This window comes from Anomaloglossus baeobatrachus, chromosome 4, assembly GCF_048569485.1.
Source record: "Anomaloglossus baeobatrachus isolate aAnoBae1 chromosome 4, aAnoBae1.hap1, whole genome shotgun sequence".
NCBI lineage: Eukaryota > Metazoa > Chordata > Amphibia > Anura > Aromobatidae > Anomaloglossus > Anomaloglossus baeobatrachus.
In genome coordinates, this window is record NC_134356.1 from 426,300,086 (window position 1) to 426,319,324 (window position 19,239).

A 19,239-nucleotide genomic window follows, 5' to 3' on the forward strand; every position below is an offset into this window, starting at 1 on the left:
CTCTGGCGGCAGACGCCTTGGTTCAAGATTGGTCGCAGTTTCAGCTCCCATACGTGTTTCCGCCTCTGGCGCTCTTGCCCAGAGTGCTACGCAAGATCAGATCCGAGTGCAGCCGCGTCATACTCGTCGCTCCAGACTGGCCGAGGAGGTCGTGGTATCCGGATCTGTGGCATCTCACGATCGGTCGACCGTGGTCACTGCCAGACCGACCAGACTTACTGTCCCAAGGGCCGTTTTTCCATCAGAATTCTGCGGCCCTGAACCTGACTGTGTGGCCATTGAGTCCTGGATCCTAGCGTCTGCTGGATTATCTCAGGGAGTCGTTGCCACAATGAGACAAGCTAGAAAGTCGAATTCGGCTAAGATCTACCACAGAACGTGGAAGATTTTCTTGTCCTGGTGCTCTGCTCAGGGAGTGTCTCCCTGGCCATTTGCATTGCCCAAGTTTCTTTCCTTCCTGCAATCGGGGTTAGAAAAGGGCTTGTCGCTCAGCTCCCTTAAAGGGCAAGTTTCGGCACTATCCGTGTTTTTTCAGAAGCGTCTAGCACGTCTTCCTAAGGTGCGCACGTTCCTGCAGGGGGTCTGTCATATTGTGCCCCCGTACAAGCGGCCGTTAGATCCATGGGATCTGAACAGGGTACTAGTTGCTCTCCAGAAGCCGCCCTTCGAGCCTCTGAAGGAAGTTTCCTTTTCTCGGCTGTCACAGAAAGTGGCGTTTCTTGTTGCGATCACATCGCTTCGGCGAGTGTCTGAGCTGGCAGCTCTGTCATCCAAGGCTCCCTTCCTGGTGTTCCACCAGGACAAGGTAGTGCTGCGCCCTATTCCGGAGTTTCTCCCTAAGGTCGTATCCTCTTTTCATCTTAATCAGGATATATCCTTGCCTTCTTTTTGTCCTCATCCGGTTCACCGGTATGAAAAGGACTTACGTTTGCTAGATCTGGTGAGAGCACTCAGAATCTACATTTCCCGAACGGCGCCCATGCGCCGTGCCGATGCACTTTTTGTCCTTGTCGCTGGTCCGCGCAAGGGGTTGCAGGCTTCTAAAGCCACCCTGGCTCGATGGATCAAAGAACCAATTCTAGAGGCCTACCGTTCTGCGGGGCTTCCGGTTCCTTCAGGGCTAAAAGCCCACTCAACCAGAGCCGTGGGTGCGTCCTGGGCATTTCGTCACCAGGCTTCGGCTCAACAGGTGTGCCAGGCAGCTACCTGGTCCAGTCTGCACACTTTCACCAAGCATTATCAGGTGCATACCTATGCTTCGGCGGATGCCAGCTTAGGTAGAAGAGTCCTGCAGGCGGCAGTGACACCCCTGTAGGGGAGGGCTGTTTTGCAGCTCTAACATGAGGTATTTCTTTACCCACCCAGGGACAGCTTTTGGACGTCCCAATCGTCTGGGTCTCCCAATAGAGCGCTGAAGAAGAAGGGAATTTTGTTACTTACCGTAAATTCCTTTTCTTCTAGCTCTTATTGGGAGACCCAGCACCCGCCCTGTTGTCCTTCGGGATGTTTTTTTGTTGTTTGCGGGTACACATGTTGTTCATGTTGAACGGTTTTTTCAGTTCTCCGATGTTATTCGGAGTTAATTTGTTTAAACCAGTTATTGGCTTCCTCCTTCTTGCTTTGGCACTAAAACTGGAGAACCCGTGATACCACGGGGGGGTATAGCCAGAGGGGGAGGGGCCTTGCACTTTTGATGTAGTGCTTTGTGTGGCCTCCAGAGGGCAGTAGCTATACCCCAATCGTCTGGGTCTCCCAATAAGAGCTAGAAGAAAAGGAATTTACGGTAAGTAACAAAATTCCCTTCTTGTCTCCGTGTGGATTGCATGAACACACGGTCCGTGTTGAAACAGACATGTGAGCAGCCCCATATATTAAAATGGGTACGTGTGGGATCCGTGAAAAAACCAGATGACACGTACTGGAAATGCGGACATGTGAAGTAGGCCTTATACTGGGAATAAATTACACATAGGTGGACTCAATTTACTCATTAGGTGACTTCTGGAGGCAAGTGATCACTCAGGATTTAATTTAGGGGTGTCAGACTACAGGGGGCTGAATACAATTGCACATAATGATTTTTAGATTTATATTTCGAAAACCATGTAGCATTTCCTTTACACTTTACAAATACTTGCTACTCAGTGTTAGTACATCACATAAAATTCCAATAAAATGCATTTGTTTGTGGAAACTTTCATGGGGTATGACTCTTTTTATCAAGACACTCCATACTGTCTCAAACAGCCCAGTCCACTATGCTTTACACTGCAGCCCTGTTTGTTGAAATTGGCTTCTCACTAAGGAAATTTGTGCGTTGCCACCTCTGAATGGGAATGAGACTAATATTTATTGGGGACTACAACTCTTGTCTTTGATATGTCATACTCAGGAGATGGAGAAAGTACAAAACCCAAACTGAACTACAAGTGCCATACAGTGAAGAAACTGAATATGACCAGAACCTTCCTGACTGAAAAGAAAGAAGGAGATGATGGAGGTGAGAATTTGGTTCTGCTGAGTAATATGTGACAGATATATAATACTCCAGTAATATGGGAAACATCGGGTGCCAGATAGTTTAGATTATTGGACCTTCATAAAATAAAATATAGACTTGTGATGACCGCTCTGAGATAATCACTTTAGTCTGTTCCTTTGTTCTTGTTGCTCAATCTAATATATAAAGCTGAGTGTATGTATGTGTGTATGTAAGTCCACTAAAAGAATCCGCACCGTCGCATTTACAATCACAAAATTTTGCACAGACACTCCATGTGACTCAGGGAATGTCATAGACTATGTTGAGATGGGAAAATTTAACCCCGCGCTTTACAGTTACTCTCCAAAAAACCTGCCTCCACTAAAGTCAATGGAGCTGCAAGCTATTAGGTTATTAATAGGAGCTATAAGAAAAGAAGAAAAAGTATACCTATAAAGGGATCACCAAAAGATTGTTATGTAAAGGTGAAATCTTTATTACAAAAGGACAATACACGGATCTCCACACTGGGAGTGAAGGCACACAAAGTGACAATTAAAAACACTAAAAACAGACATGCATCCCCAAGCCAAAAAACACTGATAGTAGATACACAAATAGATCAATATTATTCAACACCCCTCTTATAGGTACCAAATAAAGAGATAATGCGGCCTGCTATGCAACATGCACAGTAATATTATCAACATGCGGTTAAGGTACCGTAAAATGTGCACATTTAATCAACATCCGATGGTAAATAGGACAAGAGAGAAGTCTGTAAGGCCCTTTAGGTCACAAGATTAAAGTCACAGGTATATAGGGCACTCTTAAAGCGTCAGTAAATTAGACAAGGCCAGGGAGTATAAACCTTACTCAGGGCTAGCGTGTTGTAGTATACACACAAAGTGCGACAATGGATAGCAAATATAGATAAGCTCTGTTCAAGGGGTTTATATTTAATATATATGGGGAGATAAGGTATGCACACCAGTGACTATGTAAGGGGAATACATGAAATAGCAGAAACTGCTGTGTGAATACTGACTTGAAAAATCCAATAGCCATATGTAAGAGTGAAAAATGGAACCTGCATTACTGCCATGAACATATGAATCAAGAGAAATTTAGCTACTGAATTGATCAATGCAATAGAGCCCCAACACTACGCCAAAGTATTTCTCTACGTTGGGGTCCCTAGCTAATGTGTGTCCTCTCATGCAGTTAAAAAACTGGTCTGCCTTTTTCTTCCCCTGAGGAAGCCTCCCGTATGGAGGCGATACGCGTGGGGTAACTCTGCCAAAGTAACCCACCCCTCCTGATACTCTGGTACCCTGCTATGCTTGTGCTTCTGTTTTCTAGGATAGTGAGTATGGGCTTGTTTACATCACCCTAAACGACTGAATAGGGTAAATTCACCACTGTTTGGTTAGCATGCACAATTACAGCACTTTGTGCCTGTGCTATTATTTTATATGTATGCTTTACCCTACGCTTGGTCCGTACTCCGTGTGCCTTGACCAGGACAACTGACCTTGATCCCTGATAGTGTCACTTTGTGTATACAGGGGCTGACTTGTACATACTACTTGCACTGGCCAAATACAGGTATTAGCTACCATCCTGCATATATAATTGTTGAATTTAGGTTGTGCCTACCTCTGTACCCTGCCTATATATTAAATATAGATAAGCTCTGTTCAAGGGGTCTATATTTGCTATCCATTGTCGCACTTTGTGTGTATACTACAACATGCTAGCCCTGAGTAAGGTTTATACTCCCTGGCCTTGTCTAATTTACTGACGCTTTAAGGCTATGTGCGCACTAGTGCGTTTTTCCCGCGGATTTGCCCCGGAAATTTCTTGAGAAATGTCTGCAATCTTTGTGCAGACATTTCCCATGAAATTCAATGAGAAAAAAAAATAGTTGTGCGCACTGTGCGGATTTTTCTCAAGAAAATTTCTTGAGAAAATTTTCTCGAGAAACTTTCTTGAGAAAAATGTGCATGTCCATTAATTTCCGCAGGTACCTGCGGTATTCCGGGGGTATTCCGCAGGTAGCAATGATGTGCGGTATACCACCGGAATAGCCGCGAATTACCTGCGGTAATGCTCATCGCTGCCTGCGGTTTTGCAGGAAGCGATGTCATTATGCCAGGAAGAGGAAGCGGAGCAGAGTAAACACAGACGTCGCACTCCCTGGACGCCGCACAGAAGCACTTCCGTGCGACCTCCAGGTGCCCGTGCAGTCTGTGTCCTGCTCCGGCCTCGCGGCTGCCTGCACTGCAGTGTCAGTGTCTGCCCGCAGTGTCAGCAGCTTGTCACGCTGCAGCGGAGGCAGACACTGACCTCCTGCAGTGCTGGGAGCCGCGGGGATGACGATCGCTGCTGTCAGGAGGTGAGATCATTACCTGCTGTGACGATCTCCTGCCTCCTGACGTCAGCGCTGTCACTGCTGTCTATGCCCGTCTCGCGAGCGGCCCGAGACTGTCACTAGCGGTGACGTCACGGGCTCTCGCGATACGTCTGACAACGCGGCGGGCATAGAAGTCAGTGACAGCGCTGACGTCAGCAGTACAGGAGATGATCACAGAAGGTAATGATCTCATCTATGCTCCTGATGGCAGCGCTCGTCATCCCCTGCAGTGACCTGAGCTGACGTATTGATGTTAGCTCAGGTCACTGCATTGCTCTCCCAGCCAATGGGGAACATTCTGTTCTTCATTGACTGGGACAGCGACTATGGTATGGATCGCCGTGCCCCCCTCCCCCTTATTGGATTACGCCGGACGTGGAATTGATTGTGCTCTTTTCAATAAATTGGTTAAAGAGGGAATGTTTTGGGGAGTGTTTTTTCAAATAAAACTTTTTTTGTTGTCTATTTTTTAATTATTACTGACTGGGTTGGTGATGTCGGGTATCTGATAGACGCCTGACCTCACCAACCCCAGGGCTTGATGCCAGGTGACATTACACATCTGGCATCAACCCCATATATTACCCCGTTTGCCAACGCACCAGGGCGCGGGATGAGCTGGGGCAAAGCGCCAGGATTGGCGCATCTAATGGATGCGCCACTTCTGGGGCGGCTGCGGCCTGCTATTTTTAGGCTGGGGAGTGTCCAATAACAGTGGACCTCCCTAGTCTGAGAATATCAGACCCCAGCTGTCCGCTTTACCTTGGCTGGTGATCCAATATGGGGGGGACCGCACGTTTTTTGTTTTAAATTATTTATATAATTTAAAATAACAGCGTGGGGTGCCCACTGTTTTGGATTATCAGCCAAGGTGAAGCTGCCAGCGGTGGTCTGCAGGCTGCAGCCGTCTGCTTTACCCTAGCTGGCTACAAAAAATGGGGGGACCTCACGTCGTTTTTTTTTAATTATTTATTTATTTTATGGCTAAATACAAGGCTAAGCACCCTTTAGTGCCACATGAAAGTCACTAAAAGGTGCCAGCTTAGAAAATGCAGGGAGGTGGAACATTATATAGGTTTTACTCATCTATCTATCTATCTATCTATCTATCCATCTATCCCTCTATCTATCCATCTATCCCTCTATCTATCTATTCATCTATCTATCCCTCTATCTATCTATCCCTCTATCTATCTATCTATCCCTCTATCTATCTATCTATCTATTCATCTATTCATCTATCCATCTTTCCCTCTATCCATTATCTGTCTATCGATTATCTTTATTATTTATTGCAGGGACAAACCTGCGGTAAATCCGCGGCAAATCCGCGGCAAAACCGCATGCGGATTTGGTGCGGATTTTTTCCGCAGGTCCGGAAATCTTTCACTGGCAGAAGTTTCTCAAGAAATTTTCTTGAGAAACTTCACATTTCTAGTGCGCACATAGCCTTAAAGTGCCCTATATACCTGTGACTTTAATCTTGTGACCTAAGGGGCCTTACAGCCTTCTCTCTTGTCCTATTTACCATCGGATGTTGATTAAATGTGCAGGTTTTACGGTACCTTAACCGCATTTTGATATTACTGTGCATGTTGCATAGCAGGCCGCATTATCTCTTTATTTGGTACCTATAAGAGGGGTGTTGAATAATATTGATCTATTTGTGTATCTACTATCAATGTTTTTTGGCTTGGGGATGCATGTCTGTTTTTAGTGTTTTTAATTGTCACTTTGTGTGCCTTCACTCCCAGTGTGGAGATCCGTGTATTTGTCCTTTTGTAATAAAGATTTCACCTTTACATAACATAATCTTTTGGTGATCCCTTTATAGGTATACTTTTTTTCTTCTTTTCTTATGGTTTATGCTACTGTATACCTGGAGGGTCCCATAAGGTGGTGCCCTTCCCTCTTAAACGTTATTAATAGGAGCTGTGATTGGTTGCTATAGGAACAAAATAAATTGTTAGTATAAGAAGCTTATGTGTGAGGTAATAAGATGTCTGTAGGGAGATAGAAAGAGAGAGACAGACAGACAGGCAGACAGGGAAAGACACAGGCAGACAGGGAAAGACACAGGCAGACAGGGAAAGACACAGGCAGACAGGGAAAGACACAGACAAATAAAAAGGCAGGGAAAGAGACAGAGACAAGTAAAAAGACCGGGGGATGGGGAACGGGACAGACGGGGAACGAGACAGAGAGACTGATACAGAGGCAAACAGAAACTCAAAGAGAGACAGTTACTATCCCGGCAACGCCCGGGTACTACAGCTAGTCTCTAATATAGTTCAATTCTCAGAATAAGAGTCTGATCATTTAATGCCAGATTAAAATAATAATTTGCCATCACGTTCGTCTTGCTGTGATTTGGTGTCCTTCACACTAACTAGCTCACGGAAAAATAAAAGTTTGTCTTTTTCATTGCTCCCTGTGAAGGGTAAGCTTATAGTTCGGCATATTTCAGTGTTTTACCTAGTTTCTGTATATGGCTGTAACACTGCACAATTTATTTCCAGGGGGTAAGGTTGAATGGTTCCAGATTAAAGATGAAAGCTCGTCTAGCTGGCCACAGATGATATGCAGCTTTGCCCAGGAAAACGAGGATGCGGGCGAGTCTCAAAGTGAAGAAGATGACCATGGACAATTGGAGGTATCTAATGAGGAGGCCGGACAGTTAGAGCACAGCTATTATTCAGAAGAGAAGCAAAATACTTCTGATCCTAAGGTAGGATCTTCCGAATCTGAGCACCTGGACTCTGAGAAACCTCACAGCTATTATTCAGAGGGGAAGCAGAATCCTTCTGATCTAAAGGTAGGATCTTCCGAATCTGAGAACCTGGACTCTGAGAAACCTCACACGTATTATTCAGAGAGGAAGCAGAATCCTTCTGATCTGAAGGTAGGATCTTCCGAATCTGAGAACCTGGACTCTGAGAAAGTCGACAGTGACATATTCACAGCAGAGCAAGAAAGTCATTTACCGGAGGAGGCTGCCTCTACACAGCAAGAGGATCAGACATCTTAAAATGAACAGATGATGAAGAATAAAGACTTTCTAATTCACTTCACCAAATAGTTTATGATTATAAGGGTTGTTCAGTGAAGGCATTGGCACTTATCCAGTGGATAGGCGATAACTTGCTGGTCAGTGGGACCCGCATTGATCAGAGAATCTAGACATTTTTATTCCCAATGGGGCCGTGTTATCACTGTTAAAAAAATGACGCAGTAGGTTGGCGCCTGATTACTCCGCTATTCATTCTCTATGGGCTGCTGGAAAAAGTTCAATGCAGCACTCAGCAGCCCCATAGATAATTAATGGAGTGCAGGACGGACACATGCAGTGCTCCTCCACTCTATCAGGGATAAAAGTGCACCATTCTGCCTGTCAGTCCCAGTGTTCGGACCTCCACCGATTCGCAGGAATCGTGCCCTTGTTGGGTATGAGCAGACCTGACTTGTTCACCTCCCTAGTTCTAATGCAGCAACCAACACAGGTGGAGGAAAAGTCAGATCCTAAAGATTTCCAAAGTTGTGATTTTAATGGCTATAGTAACATTTTTCTGTGGTCCCAGGTACTTTTCTATTTTTTTTTTTCTATATGTTCTTTATTGTAAGTTTTGGATAATACATATAACACAAAACACGATGCAATATCCAGACTGGAAAAAAATATTATCACATTCCCACAATTAACATTATCAGCTATGGGTTGGGGGGCTTATCCCATATTTTACATTGGACATCTCATATTTCTTTACTTACAGTATGTATTAATACATGGCTGACCCAGGTGGTCTTCTAGAACAGTGTCCCCCAACTCCAGGCATCAGGAGACACCATCAGGGCATATTTTCAGGATTTCCTTAGCATTGCACTGATATTGGAGTCATTATATATGCAGGTAATAAATTATCACCTGTGCAATACTAAGGAAATCCTGGAAACGTGATCTGCTGGTGTCTCCTGAGGCCTGGAGTTGGGAACAGTGCTGTAGAATTCTTTCTATTTTTTTCTGTAATTTTTATTGACACTCGAGCACATTCCTGCAGAAGATGTAGAACATTTTTGTGTTAGTTTTTGGTTGAGACAGACACATACAGTACAGTAGGGTGCATAGTTTTCCAGTATGGCTGTGTAGACATGTAATAGCCCAAACTCTCCTCTAGGTGGCGCTTCTGTACTTGTGAATTGCACAGTAATGCTAAAATTGGGATTCTAATCCTCATGATGTGATACTTTTGTCCATTATATTCCATCATTGAGTTCAGACAGGAATGTGCACTGTGAAGCTTTCTTCCAATCTATTACTTCTTCACTTTGTGGAAAATGAGGTGAAAACCTTGTCCTGTTTATTTCCATAAATGCACGTGTTGTTCACATTGAAGTGCCCGGTGAGGGTGAGATTCTGATATTTTGTAGAACAAATAATTTTGTACACAATGCTAATAAACCATTTCTTTATATGGAACATTTAATAGTACTGTTGTGTCTTTGACCCCAGGTCACCACTATATAACACTTGTGTGTTACTTGCATTTGTGTGGCTCTCGGGAAGAGATAAGACCATTCTCAAAGTGTGGTGTCACGATTAGAATAAAGACCTCCAGGCTTGGCATTGCTTTTGTAGACAGTGATTTATCTTTATACATTATAGACCTTTTTGGCAATAAAACCATAGTTCAGAAATTTTAATTTCTTATATTTAACATTTTATCTGTTATTTTATCCAATTAAAAAAGTGCTGTTTAATGAGTATATAGTGGAAAATGAATACAAACAGCACATGTTGACCAGGTGGGTTTCGCACGATACAGCAGGGGCACCATTATTAGTTTATCTCTGCAAAGTAACAGATTTTAAACCCACATCTAATTGTGCAACTACTTATTTTTTCCATTTCCTATCAATTAAACAGCGCTTTTGTTAATGGGAGGACAACCTTGTAATGGCCTGTCACTTATATTGTCGCCAGGGGTGTATGGAGCAGGCTCTGGAGCTGAGCCGGACAAATGCGAGATTTCTTGTACAGCTAGCATCTGCCTGTAACAGCAGAGAGTGGAGAGAGCCCTGATCGCTGCTGTTTAACCATTTAAATGCCACTGTCAATCACTGACCGCAGCATTTAAATGAACTGGTTGCCAGTGCATTCATACACCAGTTCCCAATGCCCTCCAGCGACACAATCACGGGGAGCTGATGGGTAACATGGCAGCCGAGACCTACTGATTGACGCCACTGCTGCCATCTTGGTCTATCTATGAAGCCCAGATAGGAGACTGTCAATTATACTATATACTGCAACACTAGGGTATGTGACAAGGCGACCGGCCTGATTGTGAATGGTCGGTATGTAACACGGACGTGGTGTGATTCTGGAACTTCATGCTGGTACCTGTAGTGCCACAGGTTCTTAGTATGTTGTTCATACGGCCCAATATCATGTATGGCCGGAGAGATGGGTGGGTCTGGCCATCCACATAACTGCCGTTGGGTGTGTTGGAGGTGTCACTGCTGACTTCTAAAATGGAGTCTAATGTTTGGCACATGGCAGAGAGTGTGTTTGTCAGAAGTAGCTAGTGTGGAGAGGCTGCTCATCTGCCAACAGAGGTATTAACCTCATAACGACGGCCGTACGACTTAAAGCGGCGGCAAAACGGTACTTATTCTGTTCCGCCGCTTTAAAGCGGCGGCCCAAAAAAACCCTGTAGCGCCCCCCAGCGACCGAAAATCTCGGGGGTTTCAGCTACCGGGGGTAGCTGAGACCCCCCAGATTATGAATCGGGGTGGTTTTTTTTGGACCCCGATAATGTGATCGGCGGTATACACCGTATACTGACGAACACATGAAAAAAAATAAATGGCCGGTAAAAATGATTTCTTTTTCATCTGACATGATCAAACATGTCAGATGAGAGAGAAATATAAACCCCTAGTGCCCCAAAGCCCCCGGTACCGGAGAGTCCCCCGACCACCCTTACCCCCCACTCCGGAGCAGTCAAAATGGCGCCGAAGCACACAGAAAACTGCCGCCGCCGCCGGCTCTGCATTCATTTCCCTCCGATCTGAAATGATCAAACATTTCAGATCGGAGGGAAATGTCCTCCCCCTGACCCCTCCACCGGTCCACCGGAGCCCTCTGGTCCACCGGAGCCCCTCCGGTTCTCTAGAGCGCTCCCCCTTCCCCCCCTCCGGAGCATGCAAGATTACAGCGCGCGGCCGCATTCATCCTGCTCTTTCTGCCGCATGTGACATGTCACATGCGGCAGAAAAGTCGTCCCCCGGTCAGCCCCCGGTCAGCCCCGTTACCTGGCTGCTGCTCCGTCCCCGCGATCACTCCGCCTCCTAGAAAGCAGCTTTCGGTCAGCTGGATCCTTGCAAGCAGGGACGCTGACCTCGTTGCTGCACTGTGGACCGGGGGAGGGTGAGTGCAGTAATCTGCAGCCACACTCCTCACATGGAGAGCCTGCTGTTCTAGAAAATGGGGGGTACGTTCTGTGAGCGTGCCCCTCATATTCTGGAATGAGGTTACTGCAGGTCACTCTGCCCTAGGTTGGACCGGGGCAGTGTGAGTGCAGTATTCTCAGATTACTGCACCCACACTGCTCATGGAGAGCTTGCTCTTCCAGAAAATGGGGGATACGTTCCTTGAACGTGCCCCCATATTCTAGAAGGTCCAGAGTCGCCGAGGGACCTCCAAAATGGATTACAGTGACAGAAATGTATTTATTTTCAATAAATTGGTGAAAAAGGAATGTTTCGGGGAGGTTTTTTTCCAAATTGTTTTTTTTGTGTTTTTATTTTTTTCTATTACTGACTGGGTTAGTGATGTCGGGTATCTGTTTAGATGCCGTGACATCACTAACCCCAGGGTTTGATGCCAGGTGACATTACAGCTGGTATCAACCCCATATATTACCCCGTTTGCCACCGCACCAGGACGCGGGATGAGCTGGAGCGAAGCGCCAGGATTGGAGCATCTAATGGATGCGCCACTTCTGGGGCGGCTGCGGCCTGCTATTTTTAGGCTGGGAAGAGTCCAATAACCATGGCTCTTCCCACCCTGAGAATACCAGACCCCAACTGTCCGCTTCACCTTGGCTGGTGATCTAATTTGGGGGGGACCCCACGTTTGTTGTTTTTTTTTTTTTTTTTTTGTTTTTGTTTTTTTTTTAAAAAAACGCCTGGGGAGCCCTCCAAATTGATCACCAGCCAAGGTGAAGCTGTCAGCTGTGGTTTGCAGGCTACAGCTGTCTGCTTTACCCTAGCTGGCTATCAAAAATAGGGGGGACCCCACGTCGTTTATTTTAATTATTAATTTTTTGGGGTGCTAAATACAAGGCTAGGCACCATTTAGTGCCACATGAAAGGCACTAAAGGGCGCCAGCTTAGAATATGCAGGGGGGTGGGACATTATATATGTTTGACATCTATCCATTCATCCATTGTAGCATTTTAGGCTGTGTGCCCACAATCAGGGTTTGCAGCGTTTTGGGCGCAAAGTGTTTTCCCTGCATCCATAGCGCTGCATTGTGCAGTAGAAGCACAGTGGAAGGATTTTTAGAAATCCTATGCCCAATGTGCTTCTTTTCTCCGCAGCATAAACTGACCTGTGGTGCAGCTTCCTGAGCCTCAGCATGTCAATTTATGCTGCGGAGACAAGAGTGTTCTCTGCAGGTAGCATAGAGCTCCACAGCAGCCTGAACCCAAATCGTGGGCATGGGCAGCTGTGTTCTCCCGTGGACAACACTCACATCTCTGCAGGAAGGCTGACACTGTGTACTAGACGCCGTGTCGCTGGATCATGGCCACATAGCCTAAAAGTGAGAAATTTGTTGCTACAGCAACATTTTTGTGAAGTACCTGTGGATTCAAAATGCTTACTATACTCCTGAATAAAATCCAGTTTCCAAAATGGGGTCACTTGTGGGGGGTTTCTGCTGTATAGGTACCCAAGGGGCCCTGCTAATGTGACATGGTGCCCGCAATTTATTTCAACTTTTCCAGAATTCAAATGGTGCTCCTTCCATTCCAAGCCCTCCCATTTATCCAAACAGAGGTTTTTGGCCACATTTGGGGTATCCCTGTGCTCATAAGACATTGGATAACAAAGGTTTGTTGTTGCCTCTTGAAAAAGTAAGAAATATGATGCTAAAGCAACATTTTTGTGAAAAAAATGAAAATTTTCAATATGACAACCTAAGCTTATCAAATTCTGTGAAGTACTCTTGGATTCAAACTGCTCAATATACACCTAGATAAAAGCCTTGAGGTGTCTTGTTTCCAGAATGGGGTCACTTGTGGGAAACCTCCACTGTTTAGGCACCTTAGGGGCTTTCCAAATGCAACATAGCATCCGCTAATGATTCCAGCCAATTGTGCAGTCAAATGGCGCTCTTTCCCTTCCAAGCCCTGCTGTGCACCCAAACAGTTGATTTTCATCACACATAAGGTATCAGCATACTCAGGAGAAATTGCACAATAAATTTTATGCTGAATTTCTTTGTCGCTCCATTGGGAGACCCAGACAATTGGGTGTATAGCTTCTGCCTCCGGAGGCCACACAAAGTATTACACTTTAAAAAGTGTAACCCCTCCCCTCTGCCTATACACCCTCCCGTGCATCACGGGCTCCTCCGTTTTATGCTTTGTGTGGAAGGAGGCACACATCCACTCATGCATTCTCAGATTAGTTATATCGGTTGGAAGATAGAGCTCCTGGTGAAATCCATCTATGAAGCCACGGGCGCGTCTTTTGCCCCGGCATTTGCAGCCGTGTGGGCACTACAAGCTATCTCAGCTTGTCTGGCTGAGATTAATGCGGTCACACGTAATTCTGCTCCGAATGTTGCGTCTTTGACTTCTCAGGCATCAGCCTTTTCTTCCTACGCCATGAACGCAGTTTTAGACTCTGCTAGCCGTACAGCGGTGGCATCCGCTAACTCTGTGGCAGTCCGCAGGGCCATGTGGCTGCGCGAATGGACGGCAGACTCGGCTTCCAAGAGGTTCTTAACCGGTTTGCCGTTTGCTGGCGACCGCCTGTTTGGCGAACGATTGGATGAGATTATTAAGGAATCCAAGGGAAAGGACTCCTCCTTACCGCAGTCCAAACCAAAGAGACCTCAGCAACGGAAAATACAATCGAGGTTTCGGTCCTTTCGTCCCTCCGCCAAGCCACAATCCTTTTCGTCCAGCAGGCCGGAGAAAGGCCAGAGGAACTCCTATGCGTGGCAGTCCAAGTCACGCCCCCAAAAGGCCGCAGGAGGCACTGCTTCCAAGGCGGCCTCCTCATGACTCTCGGCATCCCCGAACCGCATCCTCGGTCGGTGGCAGGCTCTCCCGCTTTTGCGACGCCTGGTGGCCACATGTTCAAGACCGATGGGTGAGAGACATTCTGTCTCACGGTTACAGGATAGAGTTCAGCTCTCGTCCCCCGACTCGTTTCTTCAGAACATCTCCGCCCCCCGAGCGAGCCGATGCACTTTTTCAGGCGGTGAACGCTCTGAAGACAGAAGGAGTTGTGATCCCGGTTCCCCTCCAGGAACATGGTCGCGGTTTTTACTCCAACTTGTTCGTGGTGCCAAAGAAGGACGGTTCATTCCGTCCCGTCCTGGACCTCAAACTGCTCAACAGACATGTGAGCACCAGACGGTTTCGGATGGAATCTCTCCGCTCTGTCATCGCTTCGATGTCACAAGGAGACTTCCTAGCATCGATCGACATCAAGGATGCTTATCTCCATGTGCCGATCGCACCCGAACATCAACGCTTTTTGCGTTTCGCCATCGGGGACGAACACCTTCAGTTCGTGGCATTGCCTTTCGGCCTGGCGACAGCCCCACGGGTGTTCACCAAGGTCATGGCATCTGTTGTGGCGGTCCTACACTCTCAGGGCCACTCGGTGATTCCCTACTTAGACGATCTTCTGGTCAGGGCACCCTCTCAGATGGCGTGTCAAAACAGCCTTTTTGTCGCTCTGGCGACTCTCCAGCAGTTTGGGTGGATCATCAACTTCCCAAAATCCAAGTTGACACCGACCCAATCACTGACGTACCTTGGGATGGAGTTTCATACTCAGTCAGCAGTAGTCATGCTACCACTGGACAAACAGCTTTCGCTGCAGGCAGGGGTGCAATCTCTTCTTCGGGGTCAGTCACACCCCTTGAGGCGCCTCATGCACTTCCTGGGGAAGATGGTGGCAGCGATGGAGGCAGTGCCCTTCGCGCAATTCCATCTGCGGCCGCTCCAGTAGGACATTCTCCGCAAATGGGACAGGAGGTCGACTTCACTCGACAGGAACGTCTCTCTTTCCCTTGCAACCAAGACGTCACTTCAGTGGTGGCTCCTTCCCAACTCTCTATCGCAGGGAAAATCCTTCCTACCCCCCACCTGGGCTGTGGTCACGACGGACGCGAGCCTGTCAGGGTGGGGGGCGGTTTTTCTCCACCACAGGGCTCAGGGAACCTGGACTCCGATAGTCATCCCTTCAGATCAATATTCTGGAGATAAGGGCAGTGTATCTAGCCCTATTGGCCTTTCATCGGTGGCTGGAGGGCAGGCAGATCCGGATCCAGTCGGACAACGCCACTGCCGTCGCATACATCAACCACCAGGGCGGCACTCGCAGTCGTCAAGCCTTCCAGGAAGTCCGATGAATTCTGCAGTGGGTGGAAGCCACAGCTTCCACCATCTCCGCAGTTCACATCCCGGGCGTAGAAAACTGGGAAGCAGATTTTCTCAGCCGACAGGGCATGGACGCGGGGGAATGGTCTCTTCACCCAGACGTGTTTCGAGAGATCTGTCGCCGCTGGGGAACGCCGGACGTCGATCTCATGGCGTCACGGCACAACAACAAGGTCCCGGCATTCATGGCCCGGTCTCAAGATCACAGAGCTCTGGCGGCGGACGCATTAGTTCAGGATTGGTCGCAGTTTCGACTGCCCTATGTATTTCCTCCTCTGGCGATGCTGCCCAGAGTGCTGCGCAAAATCAGGTCCGACTGTCGTCGCGCCATTCTAGTCGCCCCAGATTGGCCGAGGCGGTTGTGGTACCCGGATCTGTGGCACCTCACGATGGGTCAACCGTGGGCGCTCCCAGACCGCCCAGACTTGCTGTCTCAAGGGCCGTTTTTCCATCTGAATTCTGCGGCCCTCAACCTGACTGTGTGGCTATTGAGTCCTGGCTCCTAGCGTCCTCAGGGTTATCTCAAGATGTCATTGCCACTATGAGACAGGCCAGGAAACCAACGTCCGCCAAGATCTATCACAGGTCTTGGAGGATCTTCTTAGCCTGGTGCTCTGATAAGGGTTTTACCTCCTGGCCCTTTGCCTTACCCACTTTTCTTTCATTCCTTCAATCCGGAATGGACAAGGGTTTGTCTCTCGGCTCTCTCAAGGGACAAGTATCGGCGCTATCCGTATTTTTTCAAAAGCGTCTAGCCAGGCTTCCGCAGGTCCGCACATTCCTGCAAGGAGTTTGCCACATAGTCCCACCTTACAAGCGTCCGCTGGAACCCTGGGATCTTAACAGGGTGCTAACTGCTCTTCAGAAACCACCTTTCGAGCCGCTGCGGGATGTCTCTTTATCACGTCTTTCGCAGAAGGTGGCATTTCTAGTGGCAGTTACATCGCTCCGTAGAGTGTCGGAGCTGGCAGCGCTGTCATGCAAAGCCCCCTTCCTGGTTTTTCACCAGGATAAGGTGGTTCTGCGTCCGGTCCCGGAATTTCTCCCTAAGGTGGTATCCCCTTTTCATCTCAATCAGGATATCTCCTTACCTTCATTTTGCCCTCATCCAGTTCACCAATGTGAAAAGGATTTGCACTCGTTAGATCTGGTGAGAGCACTCCGGCTCTACGTGTCTCGCACGGCGCCCCTGCGCCGTTCAGATGCACTCTTTGTCCTTGTTGCTGGCCAGCGTAAGGGTTCACAGGCTTCCAAGTCAACCTTGGCTCGGTGGATCAAGGAACCGATTCTTGAAGCCTACCGTTCTTCTGGGCTTCCGCTTCCTTTGGGGCTGAAAGCCCATTCTACCAGAGCCGTGGGTGCGTCCTGGACATTGCGGCACCGGGCTACGGCTCAGCAGGTGTGTCAGGCAGCTACCTGGTCTAGGTGGGTGCGTCCTGGACATTGCGGCACCGGGCTACGGCTCAGCAGGTGTGTCAGGCAGCTACCTGGTCTAGTCTGCACACTTTCACGAAACACTATCAGGTGCATACCTATGCTTCGGCAGACGCCAGTCTAGGTAGGCGAGTCCTTCAGGCGGCGGTTGCCCACCTGTAAGAGTGGGTCGTTTTCGGCTCTTTTTTGTCGAGGTATTCTTTTACCCACCCAGGCACTGCTTTTGGACGTCCCAATTGTCTGGGTCTCCCAATGGAGCGACAAAGAAGAAGGGAATTTTGTTTACTTACCGTAAATTCCTTTTCTTCTAGCTCCTATTGGGAGACCCAGCACCCGCCCCTGTTCCCTTCGGGCTGTTTGTTCTTTTGTGTACACATGTTGTTCATGTTGAATTGTTCTTTTGGTTCATGGTTTTCAGTTCTCCGAACATCCTTCGGATTGAATTTACCTTAGACCAATTTATAAGTTTCCTCCTTCCTGCTTTTGCACCAAAACTGAGGAGCCCGTGATGCACGGGAGGATGTATAGGCAGAGGGGAGGGGTTACACTTTTTAAAGTGTAATACTTTGTGTGGCCTCCGGAGGCAGAAGCTATACACCCAATTGTCTGGGTCTCCCAATAGGAGCTAGAAGAAAAGGAATTTACGGTAAGTAAACAAAATTCCCTTCTTTTTCCTTTTACACTTGTAAAAAAAAAGCTACCTGGTTGAAGTAACAATTTTGTGGTAAAAATGTATTTTTTTATTTTCACAGCTCAACATTATAAACTTTTGTGAAGCACCTGAGGGTTCAGGGTACTCACCAAACATCTAGATAAATTCCTTCAGGGGTCTATTTTCCAAAATGGGGCCACATGTTGGGGAGCTTCACTGTATAGACACCTCAGGGGCTCTCCTAATGCAACATAGCGTCCGCTATTGATTCCAGCCAATTTTGCAGTCAAATGGCGCTCCTTCCCTTCCGAGCCCTGTCATATTCCCAAACAGTTGATTTCCACCACATATAAGGTATCGCCAAACTCAGGAGAAATTGTACAATAAATTTCATGGTGATTTTTTTCCTGTTACCCTTGTGAAAAAAAAAGCTACCTGGTTGAAATAACAATTTTGTGGTAAAAAAATTTTTCTTTATCGTTCCTATGGGAGACCCAGACAATGGGTGTTTAGCTTCTGCCTCCGGAGGACACACAAAGTACTACACTTAAAAGTGTAGCTCCTCCCTCTGAGCTTATACACCCCCTGGAGAACCAGATCTAGCCAGTTTATCGCTTTGTGTTCAGGAGGCATACATCCACACATGCATTCTCATCTGATTTTTGATTTTTGGAAAAGAGTTTGAAGAAAAGCGTGTCCAAGTCTGGACCCCCGGCATGTCCCTTCTCACCCCACTGTGTCGGCGGTGTTGTTAAGGTTGATTCCAAGGCTGGAGCCTTATATGCCGCGCGCCTTCACCATCCCTCCTGGGCTCTGGCTTGAAGTGGGAGCCAGCACGGTTCTCCATGCTTGGCAGGAGACCGGTCTCCATCCGCAGCCCTTCAGGATCCTGCTGGTCGGAGCACTCATCCCCAGGGACTTGGAACCCTGCGTCTCAGCAAGCTAAGTACCTGAGACGTTTATATATTGGGGGTCCCTGTACTTTATTGTTGTGGGAGAGTGTGCTGATTGTGTTTTATGACATTTCCGGCGGGTTCTCTGGCTGTCGCCTGAGAACCGCGCCGATGGTGCCTGTTTGCCGGCCGCACCGCTCAAATTTAGGCCCCGGCTTCGCCGGAGGCCTAGTTTCGGTTTCTCTGCCCTCGCATGTCACTCATGCAGAGGGACAGGCTCGGCTCCACCCGGCGGCCGTTCTGCACAGGGGAGGGACACTCCTCACTGCAGTGTATGTCCCCTCCCCTGTAGGTCTCTATGGCCCTCCAGATCCCGCTCCCAAGCAAGTCCCGCCCCCTCTCTTCGCTCCGGCGGCCATTTTCTCAGCGTTCCCCCTGCGATCAGTCATTGCAGCGCTGGTCTGCAGCATCCCTGCTGAGGTGCTGTGCTTTGGGGTCCGGGCTTCGGGATCTGGAGGGCACACAACACCGCTCCAGTGGTCTGGTAAGCCACAACCTCTGGTTGTGGACCTCTGTATATACTCTCTGGGGGTCATTCTCTGGCAGAGCCCCCACTCCAGCAGCATGTCTCACACGAGGAGCAAGGCTCCAAAGCTGTATTCAGTATGCCCTGCAT

At 47.8% G+C, this 19,239-nt stretch overlaps 1 protein-coding gene across 1 annotated transcript in view; it reads left to right on the plus strand.

The window, feature by feature from the left end:
- GTF3C6 (general transcription factor IIIC subunit 6) overlaps window positions 1–9,466 on the plus strand; it is a 31,016-nt gene extending 21,550 nt beyond the window's left edge. The window contains exons 6-7 of the mRNA XM_075345401.1: window positions 2,393–2,500; window positions 7,418–9,466. Of these exons, the coding sequence (XP_075201516.1) occupies window positions 2,393–2,500; window positions 7,418–7,926 (617 nt within the window). The 3' untranslated portion in view covers window positions 7,927–9,466. The remainder of the gene's footprint in view (window positions 1–2,392; window positions 2,501–7,417) is intronic.
- Window positions 9,467–19,239: the final 9,773 nt, after the last annotated feature.